This window comes from Ambystoma mexicanum, chromosome 4p (genome assembly GCF_040938575.1).
Source record: "Ambystoma mexicanum isolate Mex_15411 chromosome 4p, UKY_AmexF1_1, whole genome shotgun sequence".
In the NCBI taxonomy this organism is placed as follows: Eukaryota; Metazoa; Chordata; class Amphibia; order Caudata; family Ambystomatidae; genus Ambystoma; species Ambystoma mexicanum.
In genome coordinates this window covers 848,738,799-848,764,289 of record NC_090927.1, presented here as the reverse complement: position 1 = coordinate 848,764,289, position 25,491 = coordinate 848,738,799, and the positions used below count along the sequence as shown (strand labels likewise).

The 25,491-nt window shown below is 45.5% G+C and overlaps 1 protein-coding gene across 1 annotated transcript in view; it reads right to left on the bottom strand.

Annotated features, from left to right (window-relative positions):
- The window catches only part of MMS22L (MMS22 like, DNA repair protein), a 1,233,593-nt gene that overhangs the window by 392,009 nt on the left and 816,093 nt on the right, over positions 1 to 25,491 (bottom strand). Inside the window, exon 15 of the mRNA XM_069606412.1 lies at positions 3,515 to 3,665. Coding sequence (XP_069462513.1) covers positions 3,515 to 3,665 — 151 coding nt within the window. The remainder of the gene's footprint in view (positions 1 to 3,514; positions 3,666 to 25,491) is intronic.

Sequence of the window (25,491 nt, the reverse complement as noted above, 5' to 3'; positions counted from 1 at the left end):
TAGTAGCAAACACAAGTGCAATTTCATGTACTGGTGCATAGGCAGCGGTACGTAATCATTGTCGACACGTAAAATAGGTGTCTCTGGTTCTGAAGAGAATGGAACACAACAGGTACTGCGATGAACAGGCAGGTTTTCTGAGGGTACCGAACTGTCGTGGACACTGATAGTAATATGAAGGTAGACAACTGATGCAGGGGCTTAGTTTACCTAAAGGGTTTAAAATGAGATAAGTGTTTTAAAATTTGATCATAACCTTAACACTAAGGGAAAAGAAGACACTGTAGTGGGTGACCTACCGAAGGCAAAAAAACAGCCACAACGACATGTTCTGGTTTATCTTACAAACAGCACAAAATCCATTCCGCTGCAGTAACTGCGACCTGATGCTATGCATACTCTAACAACAATGGATCTACCGCCTTGACTCTGTGAAAAAAGGCCTCAATGTATCCACTTTTGGATACATTATGACATATCTGACCTCTCTGTGATCTTTGGGCTAGCACATGCAAATCTAGCCTCACTGTAGTATAGGTGCACCACCAGGCGTCTATGAAAGGGGTAGCCATTGACTATATTCTGTCCTGTTTGCCACTAACTTTTGTATTTCAATTTGCAGCTGAGCAAATGTTCTCATGGGTTTGTGGAGGTTTACTTGAAAAGTGTTTATATCTGCTTGAGCAAACAAGTCTGGGGCACAGTCTTCGAGCGTTGAAATCAAAATCTCGGTACATAGATCAGAGATTCTTTACAGATTTGACAAGGAAGTGGGGGTGGGGGGGTCCTAGTGGGTCTCATAGGTTTGACCGTCATATCAATTATCTAATGCACAGATTCCCACAATGTGGCTCACTGGGAGAATCTTTCCCTGTTAAAACCTCCAATACCCTGCGTAGCCTTCCATGCCATTGATTCCCTGTTAAGGACGTCATTGCCTTTTTAGACTTTGCATGATTAATGCCTTTCATGGCAGTTAATAACTTCATGTTATGAAATTGCATTATTTATTCGATTCAGACAATGTCTGTAAATACTTTGGTGCTCTTCAATGAGTGGCCCAGTGTATTCAACTGGACGTAGACCTCCCTCCCACCGGTCATCTACAATATACACGCTTGTCACTGCAGCATCAGGTAGCCTCCCATAGGGTGACTCGACTCCTCAGCCACATAAGCATCCAGAACCAGCAACTGACAGTCGACACACGCACCACGCCGCAGCCACACAGACTGCCACGGCCTCCTGCAGCCCCACTCTGCCAATGTACCACAGTAAAGGGATAATCCTCGACAATGCTGTTTAATTATGAAATTGATCATGCAATCATGCAGTCTCGTTGATGCCTGCAGACTCCAAGCTTGCAATTGCTGAAATTCACAACATGTGTATGAAATGCCATTTCTAATGTAGAGTTGGCCCATGGTCCTCTGGAAATTCAAGATCAGCGCAAGTAAACAGACTGATACAGCCCCTGAAGCTAGGGACGACAGATGAGGAAATTACCAATAACCTGCAACAGTATCACATTTCAATGATGAAGTGTTTCTCTGATAGGTCCTTAGTGACGGCATATCAAATGTTTTAATGTCTAGTTTCCCATTTTGTGGGCATAAAAAATATATGTAGTTGGGTTTTTCTGCTTCCGTTGCCACTGCACTGTATTGTAAATGTTTGGAATTTATTTTCAGCGGGTGTATTATACCATTTACAGGCCTTCCTAGTGAAGGCACACTCCTAATACACGTGTCCCAATAATAATAAAATAGTATAACACACCCCATGTGGGAATGAGACTAAGGGATATTTTTGCAAGGATAACGTTTTATATAATACATAAAATGGCAGCAAAGAACTCTGCTGCCTGAGAGCTCTCTGCCAAAAATTACATGGGCAGCAAATTAAAAAGGGTTAACGCATCACTGATGATGATTTGAACTAAGACAGATATTGCGTTATTGTTTGGTGGGGGACCTATGGAAGGGCCAGCTCTATATGGGATGCCAGACCATAAATGGCTGTTTCCCAGTCGATCTTGGTGCACGTGGGTCAGCTGGGCTCATCTCTACAGTGAAGGACAGGTCGGCGGGTGTTACATTTCTAACTAATCTAAGCTAAACAACAGGAACTGACAAATCATGAATAATGGCAGATACCTGAACATCACATGCAAGGGGGTCTTTTGAACAGAGGGGATAATATATTAACAAGCCGACCTCCACATTCAGGGCTTCATTGATACTGCCGTCCCCAGCACACAAGTGTCTCTCCTGGGGGGCTTGATCTATCACCTACCTTCCCTGGTGCCTCATGATACGAACAGATGTGTTGCTTTTGAGAGAATATATTGCTACTCTAGATTAGGTCTATGGTCAGTGTTCTGGAATGGCCAAGGCAAGGGGGTTAGATGTTTATCAACATGAAAGGAACTGGGGGGTCATGACCGGTGGGCTCTGGCAGGGTGGGTGGGTGGGTGAAGGGCACGGGCAGTTTAGTAGAGATGGATAGGCATTTGTGTTGGGGCCCGTTTCAGTCCCACGTTCTCTGCATTCTTTGAGACACGATATTCAGTAATTGCAACATTGAAAGAACAGTGGCTAAATGAACTTCCGTGGAAACAAGACAGAGCCGGTCTGGTGTGTTGATGGCTTGGTCCCTTTGTGAGAGAGGCTGGGGTTCCAATGCCGCAGCCTCACAGAGTGGTGGAGTTTGAGCCTAGGAAAAAGATGGCCTTTAGGCCTGGTACAAAATGGAGTCCTAATGCTGAGGCATGGGTGCCATTATTAGCCTACTTTGTTATGTTATAGAGCTCTTACCCTTACAGTGGTGGAGGCGGCATCTCCCATCATGGATGCAATGAAATGTATTCTCTTTGGCAGTGGCTAGGGGGGATGGGATAGGACCATCTCCTTCACAACACTAGTTATACATGTGTCACTTTTTGATTTGAGCCAGGTCTTTCATAGTCAGTCACCACTGTAATCTGGGTGGAAGCACTGCACTCTACCCTTTAGTTTTACCAATCCTACTTCCGGCACAGAGTACGGTTTTACAGTGTCACATTCCTTTGCTAAAAGTGACACCAGAAGATCCAAAGGTGTACATCAGCAACTTTTTCCTAAAGAATACCAGCGTGCTGTGTCACAGACCACGGATTTCCTGAAACAATTAGCAAGAAGGTAATTTGTTAATCCGAAGAGCAGTAATCAGTCATGCTGCTTGCTGTTCGGAGGATGAACTGCAAACAGATGTACACCTATCAACTCTCAGCACCCATTTATAATTTACACTGTTTTAGGGCTTGTACGAAGGAAAGAAGAAAAATCTGTACTCTTACAGACATTTGCAGAGCCTGGATATCCAAGTGTTAATAGTGGGAGTTCACACAAGATACATGGACATGCATTTTCCAATGACTAACTGCTGATGCATTCTGCACATCCTTTGGGCTACTTCAGAACATTAAGGATATCTTGCACAAGAAATATTTTGAAAGACCATTTTGATTTCTTACCTGTTTTCTAGAAGATGGCTTAGATATCTAGAAACCAGCTGAGGGCAGACCATGTCATCCCACCCGAACAATTGCATCATTGACAGAACAGGCTGAGGCTGAAGATCAGATGGAGCGGAGGTTGGCATGTCCAGGGCCAACAAAGCAAAGCCTAAGGCAAATAAATAAAGGGCAAGAGAGAGTTTGTCTACATAAGTATATTGATAGGGCAGGCTGGTTTAGTGCACACTTTGGTCAAATAAAACATGAAGTTTTGACAAACGGTTTACTCATTAAATGGGTTGCGTATTAAAATGGAAGGTCTTACACCATGAAAGCACTTGTGTATACAGACATGCAAGTCCTAGTTCAAAAATAAGCATGGTTGAGGCCATCTTCAAAAGGGATTTCTACATTAGGGTTCCATTGACACATCTAGGTAGGGATTCAATCGTATCCTCTTCTTCAGTGTTATATCAGTGTACTCTAGCTCCAATGTTCTGCATTGGTTACCAATTCCCATAAGGCAAAGGATTTATATGCAATCATTTAAGGATCAGTATTTCTAATATCACACCACTTGGGCCCAAGCAATTTTTAGGTTTTTTACATTTTATATATCTACTAAGGATTGTATTCACAGGTTCAGGAAGTCTTACAGGGAATTATTAGCGATATCAACTGAGCAAATATATGGTGCAAAGGGAATCCATAAAAAATGAATTTATATTCAATTCATCAAGACAGAAGCAATATTATCTTGAAGATTATTTTCTGGTTGTTTACGAAAATTCATAAATCTGTTAAAATGACTATTGTATTCATTGGGTCAGATCGCTCTATTCTAGGCTCATATTAGAGCAAGTGTCTTCCCGCCTTTATGTTGGCAAGAGCTACTTGCAGTTAATGGCCAATAGGCGGGCACTATTGACGCAAGTTACTGGGGTGATGATGCCACGAGTATGAGAATTTGTACCAAGATTTCTACAGAAATGAGGAACATATGCATTTACCATAATAAAACTTCAAAAACATCTTAATTTCATAATTTTTTGATTAACAAGGTCTCCTAAAAATGTCAATCATATCAGAATGTAGGAAACCAATCGAGCCATTTAATGTGAAGGCGGACACTGCATGCTGACACCAGTGCTCAGTAACCTGGTGTGTAGCTTGAAACAAACAGCACTCAGGCGCGGTCAGATGGGACCAAAGTTTTGATTTCAGTAAGTTCATGTCTGAAAAAGGCAGCTTTGAAGAGATGGGCAATCAAATTGGCTGATAGTGCAGATACCCTCCTTGCCATAGGGTCTGCACGCATCTGCACACCGGACATGGCAGACAAATTGAGGACAGTTTTAAAATCTCTTACAACAGGCTCAGTCACGGGAGTCACTGCACCCCTCACAATTGCACCATCTATAAAAGTACATTCGTTTTTCATCAAATTAGCAACTTTGAAGGATGCCTCAGTAACACGTGCATTGCAGCGTTTAGTTTACCTACTTTTCAGGATTGCAGAAAACTTCCTTTCGGGACATTTTGATAATGTGTGTGTATTATTACAAAATGCCTCTCAACGTTACTCTTTTGTTGTCCCTCTGTAACTTTGTGCACCTTAAATTAAAGATGCACATTTGCTTTTTACGATGGAAGAAAAAAAACTGTTTCCCTCTCTGGCTGGAAATTGTACATCTTTTGCCTTTGTTGGATGGTGCGCCTGTATCTGGAGCCAGGATTTCCACAAGGGTTATTTGTTTATTTTGGGGCTGCAAGTGCAAAAACAATCTAAGAAGTATTTCAACACCCAGGCCATCACATCACCCCACAATCTCCTGACTCACTGAATGCTACCTGCCACCCTGTGCAGCTGTACCCCTCCTCTGTTCCCCTCTGTATCCTAACTCCTGCTGTATATATGTTCTGTTACCACTAAAAAGCGCTCTGTTATGCATCTTTATTGGTGTATACCTTTGTAAAGCGCTCTGTTGCTTCTCAAAGCTAGTTAAGTGCTCAATAAATACCATAATAATAAACAATGTGTTATACGATTTTAAAAAACTTCAGCATATACCATGTTCTGCTTTGTCAAAAAATGTAAATCCATTGCCAGTTTAGCATATCCCTAATTCATGCAAATTGCTCACATGCCAGGTCACAGAATTCAGCCAAGGAAAAGTAAGCTAAAGCCTACTTTGTTGACTACCCTTTAAGGTTTCTACTTCAAAATAATTTGCAAGATTGAAAAAAATAAACGTGTGGAAATTATGTGAAGTTATATACAAAAATGTAAATCACAGTGCTAAAAATAACAGTTTAATAGCGATGACTTGAAATGGGCACGGATAATATAATAACCCAACCAGATAATATATGAACAGTTATATAAACTATTTCAGCAAAGAGTATGGTTGTAGCGAAGGGAGACTTATTTATAATGGGTGGGGTTCTTGGCGCCCATCACCTATTTGTGAAGAAGGAAGTATCCCAGAGCAGCAAACAGGATTGCTGCCTCTCCCAGCAGGAATCATGCAAGTCATTCTGGTGCATGACCAATGGGTCATGTCAGGTTTGCATGCACAGCTCTCTCAAACATATACAGGGCTCCAGGATGACAACTGTTTAAAATTACAGTTATGAGATTTATTTTGCAATGGTATAACATGTGTTTTACTCAGTGCCAGCATATCGCATATACTGTTGGTGACCCGACATCTATTGGAATGTTTCAACCCAGTATTGAAAGGCTGAAAATACCCAGCCAGAATTTGAACATAAGCATATAGGTTCCCCACAGATCTCTGTACATCTCCCAGTTTGTTTACATAGCCAAAGGAGAATAACCCTAATAATGGTTCTCCCATCCCATCGCTCTCCTCAAAATTCTCTCCCTGTATTCACCACCCTGCTTTGTACAGTGCTTTGTTACTTAGTTACTAAGTTTAAAATATATAAATCCTACACATATCAAAATAGGTTTAGTGACTTTTTCGAATGGCATATTTTCGAATGCCATTTTCTCGACACAATTTTGGCAAAAAAATGTTTTTCGAATGTTCATTTTTTAAAATTTTATTTTTGAAATGGGAGGGTTACCCCCAATCCCCCATTTTCTTACACTTTTTTACTTCTGAAACCAAAAGAAAATACATAAAATAAAAAAAAATAAATTCGATAAAACATTTTTTGGCAAAATGTTTGACAAAAGGGTGTTTCGAAAATAAGTTTTCGGAAAAATGACCGGATACCATCAAAATGAACAAGTTACTCTCTTACCTGGTAACTTTCTTTCGATGGGATGGTCCGACAACGTATTCCATATCTATGACCGTAATCACCACAGCTATGCTGCTTCGGAAAATCTTTCGGCTTCTGCGTCAATGACGTCGATATGCTGTCCTCGAGGGCCTCCGTCGAGCCGATGTTATAAGTAGGACACACGACGCCCGTAGCCTCAGTTGTAGTTTTTTCCCAGAACGTGTGGCACCAATCTTCTGCCAGTATGACCACAGAAAGCCTTGCGGAAACGTAAGCTGCAATCGCATAAGAAATTCTGCAGCAGGGAAGGCAGGGAGGGAGCCATATGGAATACGTCATCGGACCATCGCATCGAAAGAACGTTACCAGGTAAGAGTAACTTCTTCGAGGGGATTGGGTCCTCCGACATATTCCATATCTATGACAGACTCCCAAAGCAGTACCAATGTAAGGAGGTGGGAAAAGAATTTAAAATATACACATTTAGACTGCCCAATCAAATTGCAGAGTAAAGGATCGCCTTGCCAAAGGCCAGATCCTGCCCATGGGAACAATCTAGGGTGTAGAGACATACAAAAGTATGGAGCGAAGCCCAAGTGGCTGCTTCACAGATGTTACGAATAGGAACACCCCTCTGCAGAGAAGTAGAGGCAGCCATACCCCTAGTCGAATGGGCCCGTAAGCCTACCGGAGGGTCCTTACCCGCCAGGCGGTAACATTCAGAAATTGCCAAGATAACCCATCTAGACAAAGTCTGCTTAGTCACAGCGTGTCCCAAGCGCCTTGCAGCGTAACCAATAAAGAGCTGATCGTCCACTCTGACCCAGGAAATGCGAGAAATGTAGAATCTTAAAGCTCTCCTAGGATCCAGCCTATGGAGCCTCTCCTCTTCCTTACCAGGATGTGGAGGAGGATAAAATGCCGGAAGAATAACCTTCTGGCTTAAATGAAATTCCGACACAACCTTCGGAAGAAAGGAAGGACGAACTCTAAGAACAACCCTGTCCTTATGAAACACAGTGAAGGGTGGCTTAACTGAAAGTGCCTGTAACTCACTCACTCTGCGAGCGGAAGTGACCACAACTAAAAATACAGTTTTCTGGGTCAACAGTCTCAAAGGACAAGAATGTAAAGGCTCAAATGGAGCACCCATCAGAAACTTGAGCACAAGGTTCAAATCCAACCTGGCACCTGGAAAGGTGACGGAGGGAACACATTAGTAAGCCCTTTTAGAAACTGAGAAATTAATGGAATTTTAAAATAAGAACACTCCTCAGACAAGCGCCTAAATATGGACAGTGCCACCAGGTAACCTTTAATGGTACCCACTTGCAGGCCCCTGTGGGCTAAAGAAAGCAAAAAAGGCAGAAACACAGGAATGTCACATGAAAAAGGATCCACATTCTTAACCCTGCACCAGTAGGCAAACTTTCTCCAACAGCAACAGTACAGGGACTTAGTTGCTTGCCGCCTGCCCGAAAGCAACACCTCCATCACGTCTTCATGGAGGTCCCAATCCTTATACCTCAACCTTTCAGAAGCCAAGCGTGAAGGTTGAGGGATCTGACCTCTGGGTGGAGAACCTGACCCCCCCCCCTCCCGTGAGAGCAGATCACCTCGGTAGGGATGTTAGGCAAAACCCTGTGCAGTTCCCTTTGGGAACACTGCAAAAGATTTAGGACTACAGGTGTTAGCAGTAAACCCACTTGGTAGCAGTCTGTACCACCCAGATTTACCTGGCTGAGGCTGTGGCTGAGCAGTCAGACTTCCCTCAAGAAGAGTTAGGCAGTATGCAAAGTATACACAATAGGCACTCAGACACAATAGCACTAGCAAACACTGACCAGAGCTTTCGTATCAAGGTATATAATTATTTATTTTAAAACACACTAATTGAAACACTCCAGCACTATTATTGTAAATCACTCTCAACACAGTTACTATTATTATATTTACATCCCTTATTCCTTATCAGACAAGTCTTAGTTAACGCCACTTATTTCCAGACAGAGATGAGCGCTTAACTATTGATGGCACTCCAATAAGTTAACGAAAAAGGGAGGGAAAAAGGCAGAATGTAGGAAGATACACCACACTAATGCTTAGGAACTCTTAAGCATGGCAGGAAAGTCAAAAGTTACTTGTGAGCCAAAGTCCATAGGCTGGGCCCACTCTTGGAGAGCAGAGCACAAATGCACCCAAGATCACACAATGACAACAGGCTAAAAAAGGTCTTGCAGGGAGTTCAGAAAGGTTTTAGTTAGGCTCAGAAACGTTTAGCCAGGGTGTCCCAGGCTAACCCAGGTTCGAAAGCCAGGGGCTAAATCTACCCCGTACAGTCGGCTGCAAGGGAGGCCAGGCGGAACACGGTACCTTATGTGGAAAGGATCCTCCAGCGGGGGCAGTTGTTCTTGGCAGCGGGTGCAAGTCGCGGCGTCGTCCAGAGGAATAGAAGATCTCGACGCGGAGGAAAGATGTAGGTCGTTGCACTGCCAGGGAAGAAACCAGCTGCAGAGTTTTCGGGTTAAAGGTACTACTCTTCGATTCGCGGTAGTGGTAAAATGTGGTATCCCGGTTGCCGGGGTGCTTGGCACAGGCAAGGCGGCCACGAGATGTTCCAGGAAGCGAAAAAGGAAGCAGACTGGTTATCCCTACCAGTCGAAGGAAGACGACTCTCCGGGCTGGAGATCTCCTCTGTCGTTGGGAAAAGTGGTGAGACGGTTCAGCAGGGCTCCACCGGTGGTGTCGTCGTAGCAGGTCGGCTCAGCTTCTCCCTCGTCGGATTCTTAGGTCCTGTGGCGACTTCTCAAGTTCCAGTCCCCAAAGCCCTGCTTTTATGCTGCATACCCCCATTCACTCAGCCTAGCTGTCAATCAAACATGCTAAGTGGTGAGCCAGCCAATCACACAAGAATGTGACTTGAGTTACCAAGGTAACTCAGTCCAGGGTGCCTAAACCTCCTCCCACACCCCCTGTGATACCCAGACAGAGTGGCATCACTTTTGGAAGCTTCTGTGGAGAAGCCTGCCAAAAAAATGGAACAAAGGGCTCAACTTGGGTTGGAGTCACAGAAGCGAACACAAACGCCATTTTAGAACCGAGTTCTGGCAAAAAATCCCAACCGGAGAATTAATATTAAATAAATAAACCGGCGGTATGTTCGAGGCTATAGGAATTAAATAATTAAAGTTGGTAGCCTCGAACAATGGGAAAATCCCATAGGAAAATATTTGTGGTCGAATATAAAAAGTAGTATCCACTGCCACCAGCCAAAACTCGGTCAGGGGGGACAGAGACGTGCCCCCTCGACTAACAGACCCCGGGGCAATCAAATTGCCCCGACCAGTACGTCCACAATATGATGGTTTCTACTGGTTTCTGTTAATAATTTGGGACTAGTAAAGCCAATGGTGACTTTACATGCCCTGGGAGACAGTAGCCAGTCCCAGGGTATGGAGTCTATAGTGGGGGGACACTATGACACCCCTGTGTTACTGCACTGAGGGTGCTGTGTAACACATCACAAAAACACATGAAGCCCTATGGAGTAAAAGACCCCATAGCCCAATAAACACATCTAGAGTCAAAGAAACACACTCAACTCAAATCATGCCCAAGAGTGAGGGTAAGAGAGTCTCACTCTTGGCAGGAGAAAAAATAAACCCCAAAAATCCAGCAAAGCTGCTGGGGGACTCACTAGGTTAGGATATTCAGCCTAAACAGAGAATTCTCCCTAACAAGGGAAGACGATGTGGAGGGCAGATGGACAAGTCGAGAAGGTCCGGGTACCACGTCCTCCGGGCCCATGCCGGAGCAATGAGGATCATCCGGGAACCGAACCTCCGTAACCTCCGCAACACTTGCGGGATGGCAGGCACTGGAGGAAACACGTACAGCAGTGGGATGGACCACTCCACCACGAACACGTCTCCTAAAGCTCCTCTTGGAGGAAATTCCCGCAAGCAGAACCTCTCGCACTTCCGGTTGACACTGGAGGCGAATAGATCCACTTGAGGGGTCCCCCAAAGTGCGAAGATCTCCAGGAGAGTCTCCTGAGTCAACTCCCACTCGTGAGAGATCGCGCTCTGCCTGCTCAGAGCGTCCGCCGTCTCGTTTTTGTCTCCTGCCAGATGAACTGCTGGGATCAAAACTTTCCTGCTGGATGGCCCAGAACCAGAGCTGCATCGCCTCCCTGCACAGAGGAAGTGACCCTGCCCGCCCCCTCCCTTTTTGTTGAGGTAGTGCATGGCCACTGTGTTGTCTGTCAGAATCAGGACATTGTTTCCTTGCACAGTCGTCAGAAAAGCCTTCAGGGCAAGCCTTACGGCCCTCAGCTCCGACAGATTGATATGGAGTCTGTACTCCGACGGAGACCAACAACCGCTGACTGTCAGCTCGTTGGCATGAGCTCCCCATCCCGTGAGGGGCGCGTCCGTCACGATCGTCACCTCCGGCCAGCATAGCCAACACTTAGCCCCCCCATCAGATTGCCTTCGATGGCCCACCACAGAAGGTTCTGGGCGACCGAGGGTGGCACCTGAACGGGGTCCGACATCCTGCCGGAGGACTGTGACAACTGGCGCTTGAGAGCCCATTGCAGAGATCTCATCTGCAACCTGGCCTCTGGCACCAGAAGAATGCAGGATGCCATGAGGCCGAGCAACCTCAAGAACTCAAAAACTGGAAGACTCTGGGCATGTTGAAACTTGTGAACCATCTGCTGAATGTGGTGAGCCCTCACCTGGGGAGGAAAACACTGCCCCAGGGACGTGTTGAGCACTGCTCCGATGTACTGGAGCCGCTGAGTTGGCGTCAAGTGGGACTTCTTTAAGTTGCGGGAGAAGGCCAGCTTGTGAAGGGAGTGGCAGGTGACAGACAGATGATCCAGGACTTGCTCGGGAGAGAGCGCCCTGATCAACCAATCGTCCAGGTAGGGGTAGACGTGAATCCCCCCCCTTTCCTGAGATACGCTGCCACCACCACCATGAGCTTGGTAAAGACCCTCGGGGCAGAGGTCAATCAGAACGGCAGGACCCGAAACTGAAAGTGCGAGTCGCCAACCGCGAACCTCAGGTACTTCTTGTGCTTGGGATGGATCGGCACATGAAAATAAGCGCCATTGAGGTCGAGAGACACCAACCAGTCCTGAAGTTGAAGGGCCTGGAGGACTTGAGAAAGAGTAACCATCTTGAACGTGTCCTTCCTGAGGAGCTTGTTCAAACCGCGCAAGTCCATGATGGGTCTCAATCCCCCGTCTTTCTTTAGAATCAAAAAATAAGGGGGAATACCATCCCTTGTTCCTCTCCGCAACAGACACCAGTTCTATGGCGCCTTTCTCCAGCAGGGATTGAATTTCCTGCGCGAGGAGCGGATCCGGACTCTTCAAAGAAAGATTCCCTGGTGGATTGTCGTGAGGCCTCTGCCGGAAAGGAAGACAGTAGCCATGGGCTATGATCTCCAGAACCCACACATCTGAAGTAATGGCACGCCATTCTACCAGATGCTGCGCCAGCCTTCCCCCAACCGGAGAAGCATGGGCCTCATGAATGAGCTGAAGCGGCTGCGGCAGTGCCTGAGGGCAAAGAGGCAACTGCTCACGCGGCCTTGGCACCTCGAGTACCTTGTTTTCCACCTCTGGCACTCCTACGGTTTCCGCTTTGACTTGCAGCTCCTCTCGATTTACTAAAGGACGAGTAATATCGAAAGGAACCTCCCCTCCATTGCTGTCCCCTAGGACGAAAAGGCAGAGGTTGGCGAACTGCAGCGCCCAACAACTTCGCTCCAGCTTTGGAGGTCTGCAACCTCTCAAGACACTCGTCACCCTTGCTGCCAAAAAGATGTTCATTCAAACAATATAAGGAGATAAAGGGATATATAGCACTAGCATACCCTCAAGTTCAAGGGGTTAACCCTTCATTATTGTAAAACAACACAGCTAGTACTACTCATAGCTGCTCACTCTGGGTGGTCCCTATTTTATACTGTTTCCTACTTTGCTCTATATTAACAAAGAATTAATTTAGTACGAATTTACTTATAAATGTAAACAAATTTTATTATTCCAATGTACAAAAAGATACATACATTATTAATAACACCGCAAATGTGCAATAGCTGCCTAATTCATAAACAGTATCAGTTAATCTCTAAAAAGTCGATCACTATGTCGTAGGTAACACCTTCAATCCTTATTTCTAAAACACTTCGTGGTTTTAATTAGGAGAGGCTTGTGAAAGCATATTGTGTTGTATAGTGTTTCACACACGGTCGTACATATTTTCACACAACTCACTTGTTCTCATGCTCACTCACTCACAAAAATCTTATAAAAATTACATTCAAAACATACACATCTATTGCCCAACATGTTTCTTTCCATATAATGTGCAACTATCAATGATTGTTAAGGAAATTCATCAGGGGCTTGCTAAAAGGATAGGTGTACCCTATGCAATTATCTCTAATTTGGTAGTGATTATTTCTCATAAAATCAATCTCTAAAAAAACAGTTTTATATTATCGACTTTCAAATTTCAATTTAATTTTTCTTGGTCGAATTTTTAAGGGCCTTCGTCGTTAGTTTCAGAAGGGAAGGTCACGATCCACCACCTATTGAGGAGCAGCAAGACACAAAAAACAAGAGTAGGCATATTAGTGACCCCCTCTTTTACTGCATACTGCACTTAACCATTGTTAAATCATGGCAATTGATCCACATAGAGCAAAGGCTCTGTCATCGGGAGTTTACTCTACGGTACATCTGGTTATTAACTACAAACTGGATATAAAGCCGTGGTAAGAGGCAACGGAAGCGGATAGACATGTTTTTTACTTGAGACCTGTCTGATGTTTTAAGCATTCTTAACATGAGCGACAACCGGTCACTCACCCTTCGGACCTTGTCCACTATTCCGTGTTCAATTGAAGCTTCGCCTGTAGTCCTCTATTTGGTCAGGTTCGGTATCGAGTACAAGAGGCTTAAGCCGGACCTAGATCTACATAGAAAAACAGGAAAATCTATTTACTCCGTTAATGTGGTTTATCGTCCAGATGATTATGGTGAGTCTAGAAGGGAGACGGACATACCTGTCTTTGCAAAATTTTATTTTGGTTAATTTATTCAGTCTAGTTCCTGCGGTCATTTCCCGTGCTTGCGGTCCAAGTTTCTATTATCAGAAAAGAAAGAGAGAGGGAGAGAGTACAATAGGTAGATGGATCAAACTGCCCCCACATCTATCTTCCTACGGCTAATTAGCAGTTCATTTCTGGTAGTTTCAGTTTCTTATTATCTACATTGTTATATTATATTTTTTCACCATCAAAGGGCATGTTGAGGAGGTGGGCTTGCACATAAGGAGCAAAACCCGACTTCCGCAACCACGCAAGCCTGCGTATTACGGTGCTCGCCGCAATGGACCGGCTGACGCAATCAACCATGTCCAGACCCGACTGAACGGATTCACACATGGCATCCTTGCCATCCTGCACAATAGCAAGGAAACCATCCCGTTCCTCCCCTTCGGGAATATGATCAGCCGCTAGGGAAATACAGTTCCACAGAGTGTGCGTGAAACGAGACAAGGCACAAACGGAGTTGGCAGCCTGAAGCGCCATACCCCCAGAAGAAAATACCTTCTTCGCCCAGCCGTCAAAACGTTTGTCGTCCCTATCAGGAGGGTATGACACCAGCTTTGCTGGGGCCGTAGCCGCCTGCACCACCACGCTCCAGAGTAGGGTGCGTGGTCAAGTAGCAGGGGTCGCCACTGGCTGGATGATATTTCTTCGGCAAGGACTTGCTCACTGCCGGGAGTCTCTCCGGAGAGGTCCAAACCGCTGCCACCCTTCGCTGCAAGGCCATATGGAATGGCAGCACTGGGTCAGTTGGAGGACTTTGGTCCAGGATATCAATCAAGTCATCCTGCTGAAAATCCCGAGGGGGGCAGACCACCCCAGGTAATCCGTGACCCTCGACATGAGGCGCCGGTATGAGGAGTCTGCATGCGTGCCAGGCTCCGGCCTACCAAACTCCACCTCCAGAAAGGTGTCTAGACCACTGGCGTTGTGCAGCGACTGACGCAGGTCCTCAAGTTGACTATGACCAGAAACAATGTCATCAGGAACCCCTGCAGGAACCTCACCTTCCTCATCCACCTCAGAAATATAATCCAGAGGCTGGAAGGAGGGTACAGAAAAAGGCACAAAGACATGTTTAGCCTTGGCCAGCGCCTTCCTGGGGGGTGCCACCGTGCCACGGGGCACCTCCGACAAAGCCACCTCGAAAGGCGTTGATGGAATCGGCGTCGACGTCGAGCGCGGCGCCGACAGCTTCGACGGCGTCGACACAGGCCTCGAGGGCGGAGCCCCAAGCGTGTCTCTCGACAGCCTGGGCACCGATGGCGTCGACGACTTCCTCGGGGGCAGGGCCTCGAGAGAGTCAGTCGTCGATGTCTTCCTCGAAGACTTCACAGGTTCTCGCGGTCTCGAGGGCGTCGAGGACCGGGACCTGGAATGGGCATGTCTAGAGTGACCATCCTTGTCCGACCGGGACCTCGAAGGCGGTGGTTGCGACGATTGCTCGAGCCCGAAGGCGGATGAGCGGTGTCTCTAGCACGGTAACGACCGGCGTCCTCAGACGGCGTGGACGGACCGGAGCATTGCGACAGAAAAATCACCAACATCTCCTTTCGGAAGGAATCCCATTCCTCAGGAGTGGAATGCTTGTTGGGACAAGCAACCCGCCGATGGGCGAAGTCCTCGGAAGAGGACGGGGAAGGCGACCTGTGACGGCGCATCCTGGAGTGCCTCGAAGAGGCAGAGGAATGGCGGGACCGACTCCCAGACCGAGAACCCCCAGACTCACGACAACGATGCAGAGTCGCTCCTCGAATCGACCAGTGGAACGCGACTTCCGGGGCTTGGCCACCTTACCGACGGAAAAGCATCTTCTTACGCTCCTGCAAGGCCTTCAATATGCGCGTTTGACAGTCGACACAGTCGTCCGTATCATGGTCCTCTCCGAGGCACCAGAGGCAAGCGTTGTACGTATCTGTCAGCGACATCTTGGACCCGCACACCCGACACTTCTTAAACCCAGACCGCGGGGTGGAAGAAGCCGAAGACATCATACAAGTAGCAATGAAGAAACAGGTTCGAAGAACCGAAAGAACAGGATTCAATAGAATCGAGGTGCACCGAGATCTCCGAAGCGAACACGTTCGTGGAAAAAACAGAACTGAGGCTATGGGCATCGTGCGTCCTACTTATAACATCCGATGACTTCGGCCCGACGGAGGCCCTCGAGGACAGCGTATGGACATCATCAACACAGGACACCAAAAGATTTTCCGAAGCAGCACAGCTGTGGCGATTATGGTCATAGATATGAAATACGTTGGAGGACCCAATCCCCTCGAAATATACATACAAACCACTGCCCACTTTTTTTAGCCAATTACTTAATTTGTGTGCTTGTTTTGTTGAACATAGGTTGAAACAGAACTCTCAAATCAGGTCTTAAGTCCTGGTGTTGATAACGCATGTCATTTTACATTCCTGTTTAGTTTTATAAATGTAAGTGTACAAGCGCCAGAATCCAGTGCAGCTACTACTTTTCCACATTTACCTTAATGCAAAGCTGCTGTTAGAGCTTGGATTCCTGTATTGGGACACACAGATCTGGGCCCCTCCAGATCACAGCAAATTCCATGTTAATCTTTAATACAATTGTGGCACTACAGCCTTAAAACAGACAACTCTGTATCTTCAAATAAAAAATTAATTCAGTTTTACCACAAACAGCAATACCTACTGCTAGATATACATTTTTTCTTGCAAGCTGGTAATCTCACAGATTCTTCGCACACTCGCACACACACAATTACAGCTGTAGCTTTATTTTCCCCATTCTGATTGAAAGCCTACAGTTACCAGCATGAAAAGTAATGCTAACTGAAATAAATCTAAAGAAACACAGGGAGACTGAAATGGTCACAGCCCCAGCTTTATTTCATATGGTATGTAGATTCATTTACCCCTACCCTTTCTAATCAGCTATAATTGTCTTGATGACAATGGCCAATATACACAATTCCCATTTACGTTTGTTATCAATAGTTAATCCCTTGTTGGGACACTGCCCTGAGCCCTTCAAGCCTTAATTCAGCCCTCTCTTCTCAGAGTGCACACACCTTTTGACTGTTTGGCTTTTGCAAGAAGAGGGAGGGAGGGGGCAGGCGAAGAGGACCAGGGACTTGAGACGCCAAAACGAACACACAGTTCTCATGTTGGTGTCTGATACAAGGAGCTTCTTAGGCGAGCTACTAGTGGCTCACTATCTACAGATTTGAGACTGTTTTAACACAAATTCAACAAAAAACAATAAATCTCACAGATGGATATTTGACAAATAGTTATTAGAGAATAAAGCTCCTGACTAAACAACTGAATATCAAGCTTCAAACAATACAAGCAATTCATGAAGGCTGAAGAGAACCAGGGATAGCATGAGATTCAATGTAAGCATATATGTATAGCAAAATGAGTAGCTTTTCAGGGATTTTCAGAGAGGAAAACTAAATATTTTGGAATATATCTAATGAGAAAGTTATTGGAAGGAATTCCTGTTCCAGGAAGCGGGGAAAAGGAGGATGTTAGCCAACGCTAAAAGAAAAAGGCAGATTTTCCTCTAGAGTACAGGAAGATTGCTGCCAAACAGAGGTCACAGTGAGGCTGCTCGACTTAACCACATTAGTTCAGCCACAACAAATCTTTTTACCAGAGTTTGGAGAATAAAAGGAAACATGTTATAATCTTGGGTTGTGGTAGTTTCTGTCTATTGGTATCCTGTTGGAAGCATGGACTGTTGGGTGAGTGACTGGGGTGTTTTCTGAAAGTGTCAGATCTGTAAACTGGCTGGTGTGGATGTGCCAGTGTCTCTGTCCCATGTACTTATCTTGTATGTCACTTAATTTCTTTGTGATACTGACAATAAACCTAATTGTAAGAAGAGTGTCTACAAGCGTATTCTTAAACCCACTGAGGTTATTTCATTGGTGAAGAGGATTGGATTAACAGGGGGCAGCTGCTGAGGACAATGCCCTCCAGGACACACATCCATTCATTTGAGCCAGTCACGGTCAGGACAAAGCGGAGAGGTCCTGAAGTGCTGTCACACCTCAGGGAACCTGGCAGCTTTGGGCTAAATGGAAGCTGCGTCCTCCATTGCTGGTTGCTTCATGTACGACGAAGCGCAGAGTACGGGTCTAGTCTTTTTTCTACGCATTCCGACGCCGGTTCTTTAGCCACTTACTTCCGGTGTCGGATGCGTTGCAACGAACAGTATCTCTGATCGCCTGCGCTGCCTTACTCCTTACACTTCACTCCTCAGTGTTTTGTCTCCTTACCGTCTCCTGTCTCCCCCGTCCTCCCTTTCTGAATTTCCAGCTTATCCTCTCGCCTCCGTATCCTCGCCCTTCCTCCTACTTTTCCGCTCCCGTCTTCCACCGGTCCCTTCCTCCCGTCTTGTGTATTTTTCCCTCAGGCTTGCTTTCTTTCATTCCTTTCCACTCCGCCCCTTTCCCCTTTTCCTTCAGCCTTGCCATTCTGTATATCGACCCCCTTCTGTTCAACGGACTGCCTAGCCACTTTCCTATGGCGTTTTCTTGTACTTCTAGTGTACCGACTCCTGCCTGTCCAACGGATTGCCTGCCTCTTCCTGAATTATATTGTTGCTACCGGAACACTTTACCCGTGTTTCTCAGACACTCTACTGCTGGTTATACGTCCAGGTTTACCATCCCTGGAATTTCCTGATCCACTCATCTCTTCAGCAGAAGTATACCTTACTGGGGTTTTTTATGCCTCTGGCTTTTTCCCCACTGTTCAACGGCTGAGGAGGGTAGCCACAGTTCACCCATTGGGTGTAACTGTGGCATCCATTCACAGTCCTTATCTACAAAAAAAAAGGGGAAGACTCGAACTCAGGATAACCCGAAGCTTGCATTACATCGGAAAATCAGAGGTGGGGAGGACAGGGAATCAGACTCTTCACTAGTGGAAGAGGATATTACGGATATATCCGACAAGTGCTTACGGGCCGGGCTGTGTTGGCACAGGAGTCCGCTGGAGCTGGCAGAAGGTCAGGCCTGTAAAGACTAGAGGAGGGGTATCTGAGCTCCTGCTCTCTATATGGCAGAGTCGAAGCACAGAGCAACACAGCCAAGATTCTCTAAGTGGTAAAACGTGGTGAGCAATCAAGGCTTAGCTCTCAGGAGGTGATGCAAGCTGGTTCTTAAGTGCAGTGTAGTCCCAAAGCACCCACAAAGGAATGTCCACACACTATGTTAGTGAAAACACAGTCTTTATATAAATAAGTTTCAAAGTTATATACACAATCACAATAACACTTAGTTCTCTGGCAATACTAAAATGGCAAATATATACAGGTCTACGTGGTACCACTCTTAACTATCGATTCCTTTGAAATGCGCCCACGGCTAACAGCCCCAAATAGCATACGAATCAGATTATAAGATGAATCAACGATAGACCAAAGGAAGAAAGCAAGTTAAATCAAACAATGGCAAGCAACAGTCTATCCCACTACCATGAGACAGTTCTGTGCGAGGATCCCCCAACCTGAGCAACCTGTAAATAAAGAGTATTTGACAAGCCCAGTCCAATTATACTCCATATAGTCTTGATTCCTTTCTAAAAGGGTCCACGACCCCAAAGTACCTGGTTTCGTAGAGTTCTTCAATGAGTCGTCGACGGGCCCTTCTTGAGTGCACTCCCTTTAAAGCAGGAGCCAGGGGTCGTAGAGATTCAGTGAAGAAAAAGGTGAACGCTTGTTGAGGCAGCAGCTCCGGTTCTTGCGGTGCTCGTTGACAATCGGTTGAAAACATCCTGCAAGCCGAGGCGTGGGTTGCACCTGGACGACGATAGTTTGTTGCCGCAAGGAGTCAATGAAGAACTTTGGCCCAGCAAGATCTCCGTGTCGTCGGCGTCTGGTGCCAGCGATCAGGATGTGACCACGGCTGGCTTCAGTAGCTTAGTCTGCGTCTGTGGTCTTTGGATGGCGGGAAACCCATCGGTGGATTCTCCTCGGTTGTCAACAACCTTGACTTTTCCAGCAGGACGAAAGCAGGCGACGGTGATGAGCAAGGGAGTCCTTCGATCAAATGTCTTAGGCAAAGGAGCACTGCGGCTCCAGTCGGCAACGGCGGTCGTCGACGGTGATGGACTTCAATGTCCGGGCGCTTCGCTTCGTGATTCCGCAGTGGTCCCCTTCTCTGGTTGGCTGCCTTTCAAGGGTCTGACATCCAGGGAGCTTTGGCAAAGATCAGCTGGTGCACAATAGTCCCTCGTATATCGGGACGAGGTCTCCTAGCCAGATCCTCTCTTGGATCAGTTCCTTGAAGGCACAGCAGCTTTCAAATTGGCGACGGACAGCAGCAGCAATTCCTCTTCCATTGGGCTTCAAGGTTAAGCATCAAGTATCAACTTCAGCTACTGAACTATTTCCATAAGTGAGAGGTCCCCAGATATACTGTTTGGTCTCTCGTTCACTTTGCTGGGTCACACTCAGGCAACCAATCATTCAGAAGGGCATTCAGGCAGGCAGGACTACTATCTACTCAACTTACCAGAGTCTTTCTTTTTCCTCGAAGAAGACTTCGAGGATTCCTCACCCACCACCAATTAACCTCTCAGTTCCTTGAGAGCGTTGTTGGTCATTGCCTGACAGGAACCGCACTATTCTACCTGATGGTCCGGACCCAAACACCAGAGGGAATTTCGATGGTGGTCAGTGATAGACATCTACTTTCCAACTGCTGACATTTTTTAAAGCCAGTTTTGGGCATGGAGGGATTCGAAGAGCAAGATATTGTTCGAAGAACTGAAGCGCTGTTTTCGTACCACGAAGCAAAGGCTGTCGGAAAAACTGAACTGAAGCCAATGGGCGCGGCTCAAGCCCTTTATACTGCAGATGACGTTTATGCTCGACGGCAGCCTTCGAGGGACATCGACGCAGGGATCTCTAGCCCAGCGCCCTCTAGTGTGAAATTTCTTTTCCAAAGCAGCAAAGCTGAAGACACAAATATCTATTATGAGGAATACGTGGGAGGACATAAACCATTCGAAAAACCCATATGCTCATAGTCTGCACCTTGACCCCTGCCATCGTGGGGTCAGTCAAACTTAATTATTTGTTGTGCTCCCATAATAAAACAGACGGATACTTTACTAGATTTTGAATTGTATTCTGATCCCTTGGCCATGACATTGTATACCTACATACATGCATACAAGTGGTCAATGGAAAATGTGTGTTTTGAGTGATCGTCGTGATTACTTATATTTTTGTTAAAAGGTAGCTTACCAAACCTTTTGAAGTACCTGGTCCAAAATGTGTTTATTTTTTGTTTTGAGGTAGGCCTTAGTATTAACCAATGGGTGTTGGAATTTAAGAGGTGCTCAGACCAAGAATCCAGGGGTATTGTACAGGCGATTGTGCTTATTCATGATATGTTCTAGGGTTACTGGTCACTATAGGTGGGGGCTCTGGGCACTGTTGGTTCTGTTGATTTGGTTTTACACGATTTGTCTAATAGAGTGTGTAAACATTTGAAACTGTAGTTTCTCTCCTCTGGTATTCACATTTGAAAGATTTGCTACGAATGGATATGCACGCATATGTTAAAGCACATTCTTGCATTCGTTATTATCATTACAATGGATTAGAATTGAATTATTTGTGTGTATTTGTGAAATGCTCAAACTTATACGCAATATAAACTTACTTATTACATTTGCTTTCTGGCACGGTCCCAAACATGTGATCGATGCATTTCCTGTTTTTTTTTTCAAAAAATGTATTCATTTTGAATATGTTAGTGTGGTTAACGCCCTGACGAAGGAGGTTCACTCCGAAATGCATCGGCATTAAATTAACTACACAAGAAACCAAATCAGTCCGCTTCTTATCTCAGTACCTAGCAGTTGGCAAACTGTGAATTGTGAAACTATCATGCCTGAATGCTAGTGATAAATGATAATATAAAATACCAAGAACCTCTTGAAGAAGATTCCGATTAAGACTGCGCAAACTTGAATAAAGTTATCGAAAAGCTCCATGAGAGCTCCGGAGAGAGCGCCAGACCTAGCTGGATAAGTTTATCCAACTTCTTCTTGCACAGTGTATTAACATTCTAAAATATCCAATAAAATAAAAAATCTGAAATGCAACAACCTATATGATCCCTTCCAGTCAGGATTTCACAGTACACACTCCACAGAAAACGCACTCGCTCACATGAACTCCTTCACCATGACTAATTCTTCTCTATCCTTATCCTGCCTCATTTCTCTACTGCATTTGCCACTGCCTCTCCTTGGGCTCCAGACCTCTGCCCGCAAATGGATCACTTCTTAGCTCCACAAATCATACTTCTCAATCTGTAACTTCTGGAATCGCGACACCCGCTATGCCACATTGCTCCTCGTGAGAGTTCTCAAGGATCAGCCACTGGCCCCCTCCCTTTCACTTTTAGACCTTTTTATTTGCATGCCAATCTCCTGTAGTTCATCTTGTCATCTTGTCATCTTTTAAGCATGATACATTATTGGTGAATGAGGAGAACATTTGTGTATCTACTCGCAACTCCAACAGTCTTTGCGCGCATCCATCACTGGATTACACTCTGCTCCGGACTGTTTAACTGCTCTGAAACTGAAGTTCTCCAGATTATTGCTCACAACATCCTGCCCTTTCTCCCCACTAAGTCTCATTTCAACTTGATGTTAACAATTCATTCACCATGGCTTGCAAACCTCTTTGATAGCGGCCTTAAACTCTAGCATATAAACATTAGACCGTGATCACCACCATGGCTAAGCAGCAAGGCTGAACCTACTCAATGTATCAAAAAGCTGCCCTTACCTCAACTTCCACTATACAAGAACACTTCTCTCCCCTAGTTCATCAGAGGACTGGATTACATCTCAAGAATCCTTGAGGGTCTTCCCACGAATCGCTTTCTCCACTGAAAGCACCCCACTTTGCCACTCACATGCTCTTCAATCTCCCACACCCCTTCACTTCCCTCTGCCCATCAACTCAGCAGTGGCTAGCTCACTAAGCAATAAAGATTATCCTTTAAATTGCATCTTTCGTGTTCATATCTATCTCCAGGGTGCCCTTGCCCTATTTTTTCCAACTATCACACCATCGTTAACTTCTTTGCCCCACTCTCCCAGAGATGCCTCCAGTTTCTACTCATTTTACCTCCTGGCTCCGTATCACTGGAATGTGCTCTTGCCCAATATAAAAACTGCAAAAGTATCTTGGGCTTTAAGATTGATACACACAAAACACCTCCTATGCCTTGAAGAAACCTTTGAAATTCACATGTATTTAGTTATTGTTTGCTTGTTAGGCACTTACACAATAAGAATATACTGTTTCAAAGCGCCTACAGGGCAGGGAGGGAGTGAGGGGGGGGGGGGAATACAATTACAACACAATATTAAGAGCAGAGGGGGAAGAGGAGGAGGGACAAACCTACTATGCCTTGTGAGTATTCAGAACGTGCAAGTGCAGAAAGGAAGAAGGAAGAGGGGGTAAGTGCTGCAGAGTCCGAGCACGAGGGCAAGCTATGGACGAAGTGCTAGGAATATTGAGTGCTAGACGGCCTGTGCCGCAGGAGATGTAAGTGCAAGTCTCCAGGGTGGAGGGTGTGCAGATGCAAAGTGCTGTGAATAGACAGGAGCTGGGGAGAATTGGTGTGTGAGGTCAAGGCACCGAAGATGCATAAGGGCCAAGGACACCAATACAGCACCTGTGCAATTAGCAGAGGAGAGAAGGAGGAAAATCTTAAGGAGCTTTCGGAATTTGAGAAGATCCTGCTCAAGGTGCAGGGCGAGGGAGAGGCTATTCCAAAGGAGGGAGCAGACAGAGGAAAGAGAGCAACCCCCTGCCCTCCGTTTAGCAAAGCGCTTCACACACAAGGAGTTGGTGCAAGAGGAGCAATGTGGTCTAGAGGGAGAGTATTTAGTGAGATAAAGTTTAAGATAGTGTGGTCCCCTGGCCCAGACAGCTTTGTGGATGATGCAGAGAGATTGTAATTTAATCTGTGCAGCAACCGGAAGCCAGTGAAGACTTTTTAGTGCAGGAGAGATACAGTCCCTGGGCTTAAGGCCAAGGATAAGTCTTGGTGTCCTATTCTGGATAAACTGAAGGGGTCACAGAGCGGAAGAAGGCAGATTCAGTAGTCAAGTCTAGAGAGAGCCAGTGCTTAAGTCACATTGAGCCTCAGAGGGAAAGTGAGAAAAGTTAGAATTCCTTTGAGCAGGAAGAGCTGGTAGTTGGACTTCTTGGCAACGTCCTGAGTGTTAGAGTGTGTCATGATTCCTGCCCCTCATGTCCCCAGCCCTCCAAGATGTCAGGCTGGATCTAGGCCACGATAACCGACATGGCCCTCAAGGGCCTCTCCATCCCTCCAAAGACCCACTTGGAGTCAGACTTGGCGCTTGTGGCACCAGACTCACTCACTCCCATAGGATAACATTGGGGATTTGTAAAGAATATTTAATCCAGCACTACAGCCAAGTCAATGCCTGGTCAGGGATGCTGAATGAAAAACCCTTATTGATATATCTTGATGTCCAGGTTCATACTCTGGATGACAACCCTCATAACACCCCTCTCTCAGAATCCCCCTGACCCCACTGAGCCAAGAAGTAGTTCTGTTTTGCAAGTTTAGAAGGTTCATTTGAGAAGTAAAGCAATATATATCTATCACACTTTTATAGGAATTAATAATTAATATCACACTTAAAAATATGAGCAGTAGTGAACAATGAATAATGTTCTAATAGTAACTGATTTGGTTACTCAGGAATAGTATAACAGATAAGGTAGCAAACTTAGGAATAGGAACTGAAGAACAAGGTGGTAACGAATGCTTTATGTAAGCTCAGATGGGTGCAAGATTCAATGGAAATGCAGTACAGAAAATACTCAATATGGTTTCAACAAAACAATGTAACCCCTTTTCTCTGGCAATCCACTCCCCCTCCCTTTATGCAATGTAAGGAAATGGGAGGAAAAGCACACAGTTCAGGTATACAATCACAATGTAATTCAGTTCAGTTCCCCCCCAGCACTCTTAAAGAAAACAGATAGGAGTTTTGAAAACAAAACACAGGCCCAAATGCTTTAATATGGTATGCAAGGAAGAGAAAAGTAGGCTGAAAAAGGCTTTTAATTCCTTTTAGGAGTTCAGGTGAGTGGTATCTAGTTAATATTAGCTCAGGCCCACCCTAGCAATGATTCAGGGATAGTTTTTATGAGGCAAACGATTTTTCTCAGAGGAAAGCAAAAGCAGCTATCTTTTTGCAAGTGGAGAAATGTTCAAATCGCGGCAAAATTTGCGAATGCGTGTTTCGCGATTGCGGCAAAACTATAGAATAGGAATGCGGTTCTGGGTTCGTTTAAAAGCTGAGATTCTAAGCTTTCAAGAGAAAGTTACTGCATGTCTCTAGGACAAACGGTCGCGGAGATATGAGCGATTTGTGAAGGTTGTTTTTCGGATTTGCAACTTTAAAAGTTACTCAATTTGACAAGTGAAGCTTTGAAAATGACATGTGTCAGTGGTGCAGCTGCAGAATTAACAAATGACAAGGGTGCAGCTTGCAAAGGACAGTTCTACTTAGATTAAAATAGCTTGGATTAGATTTAT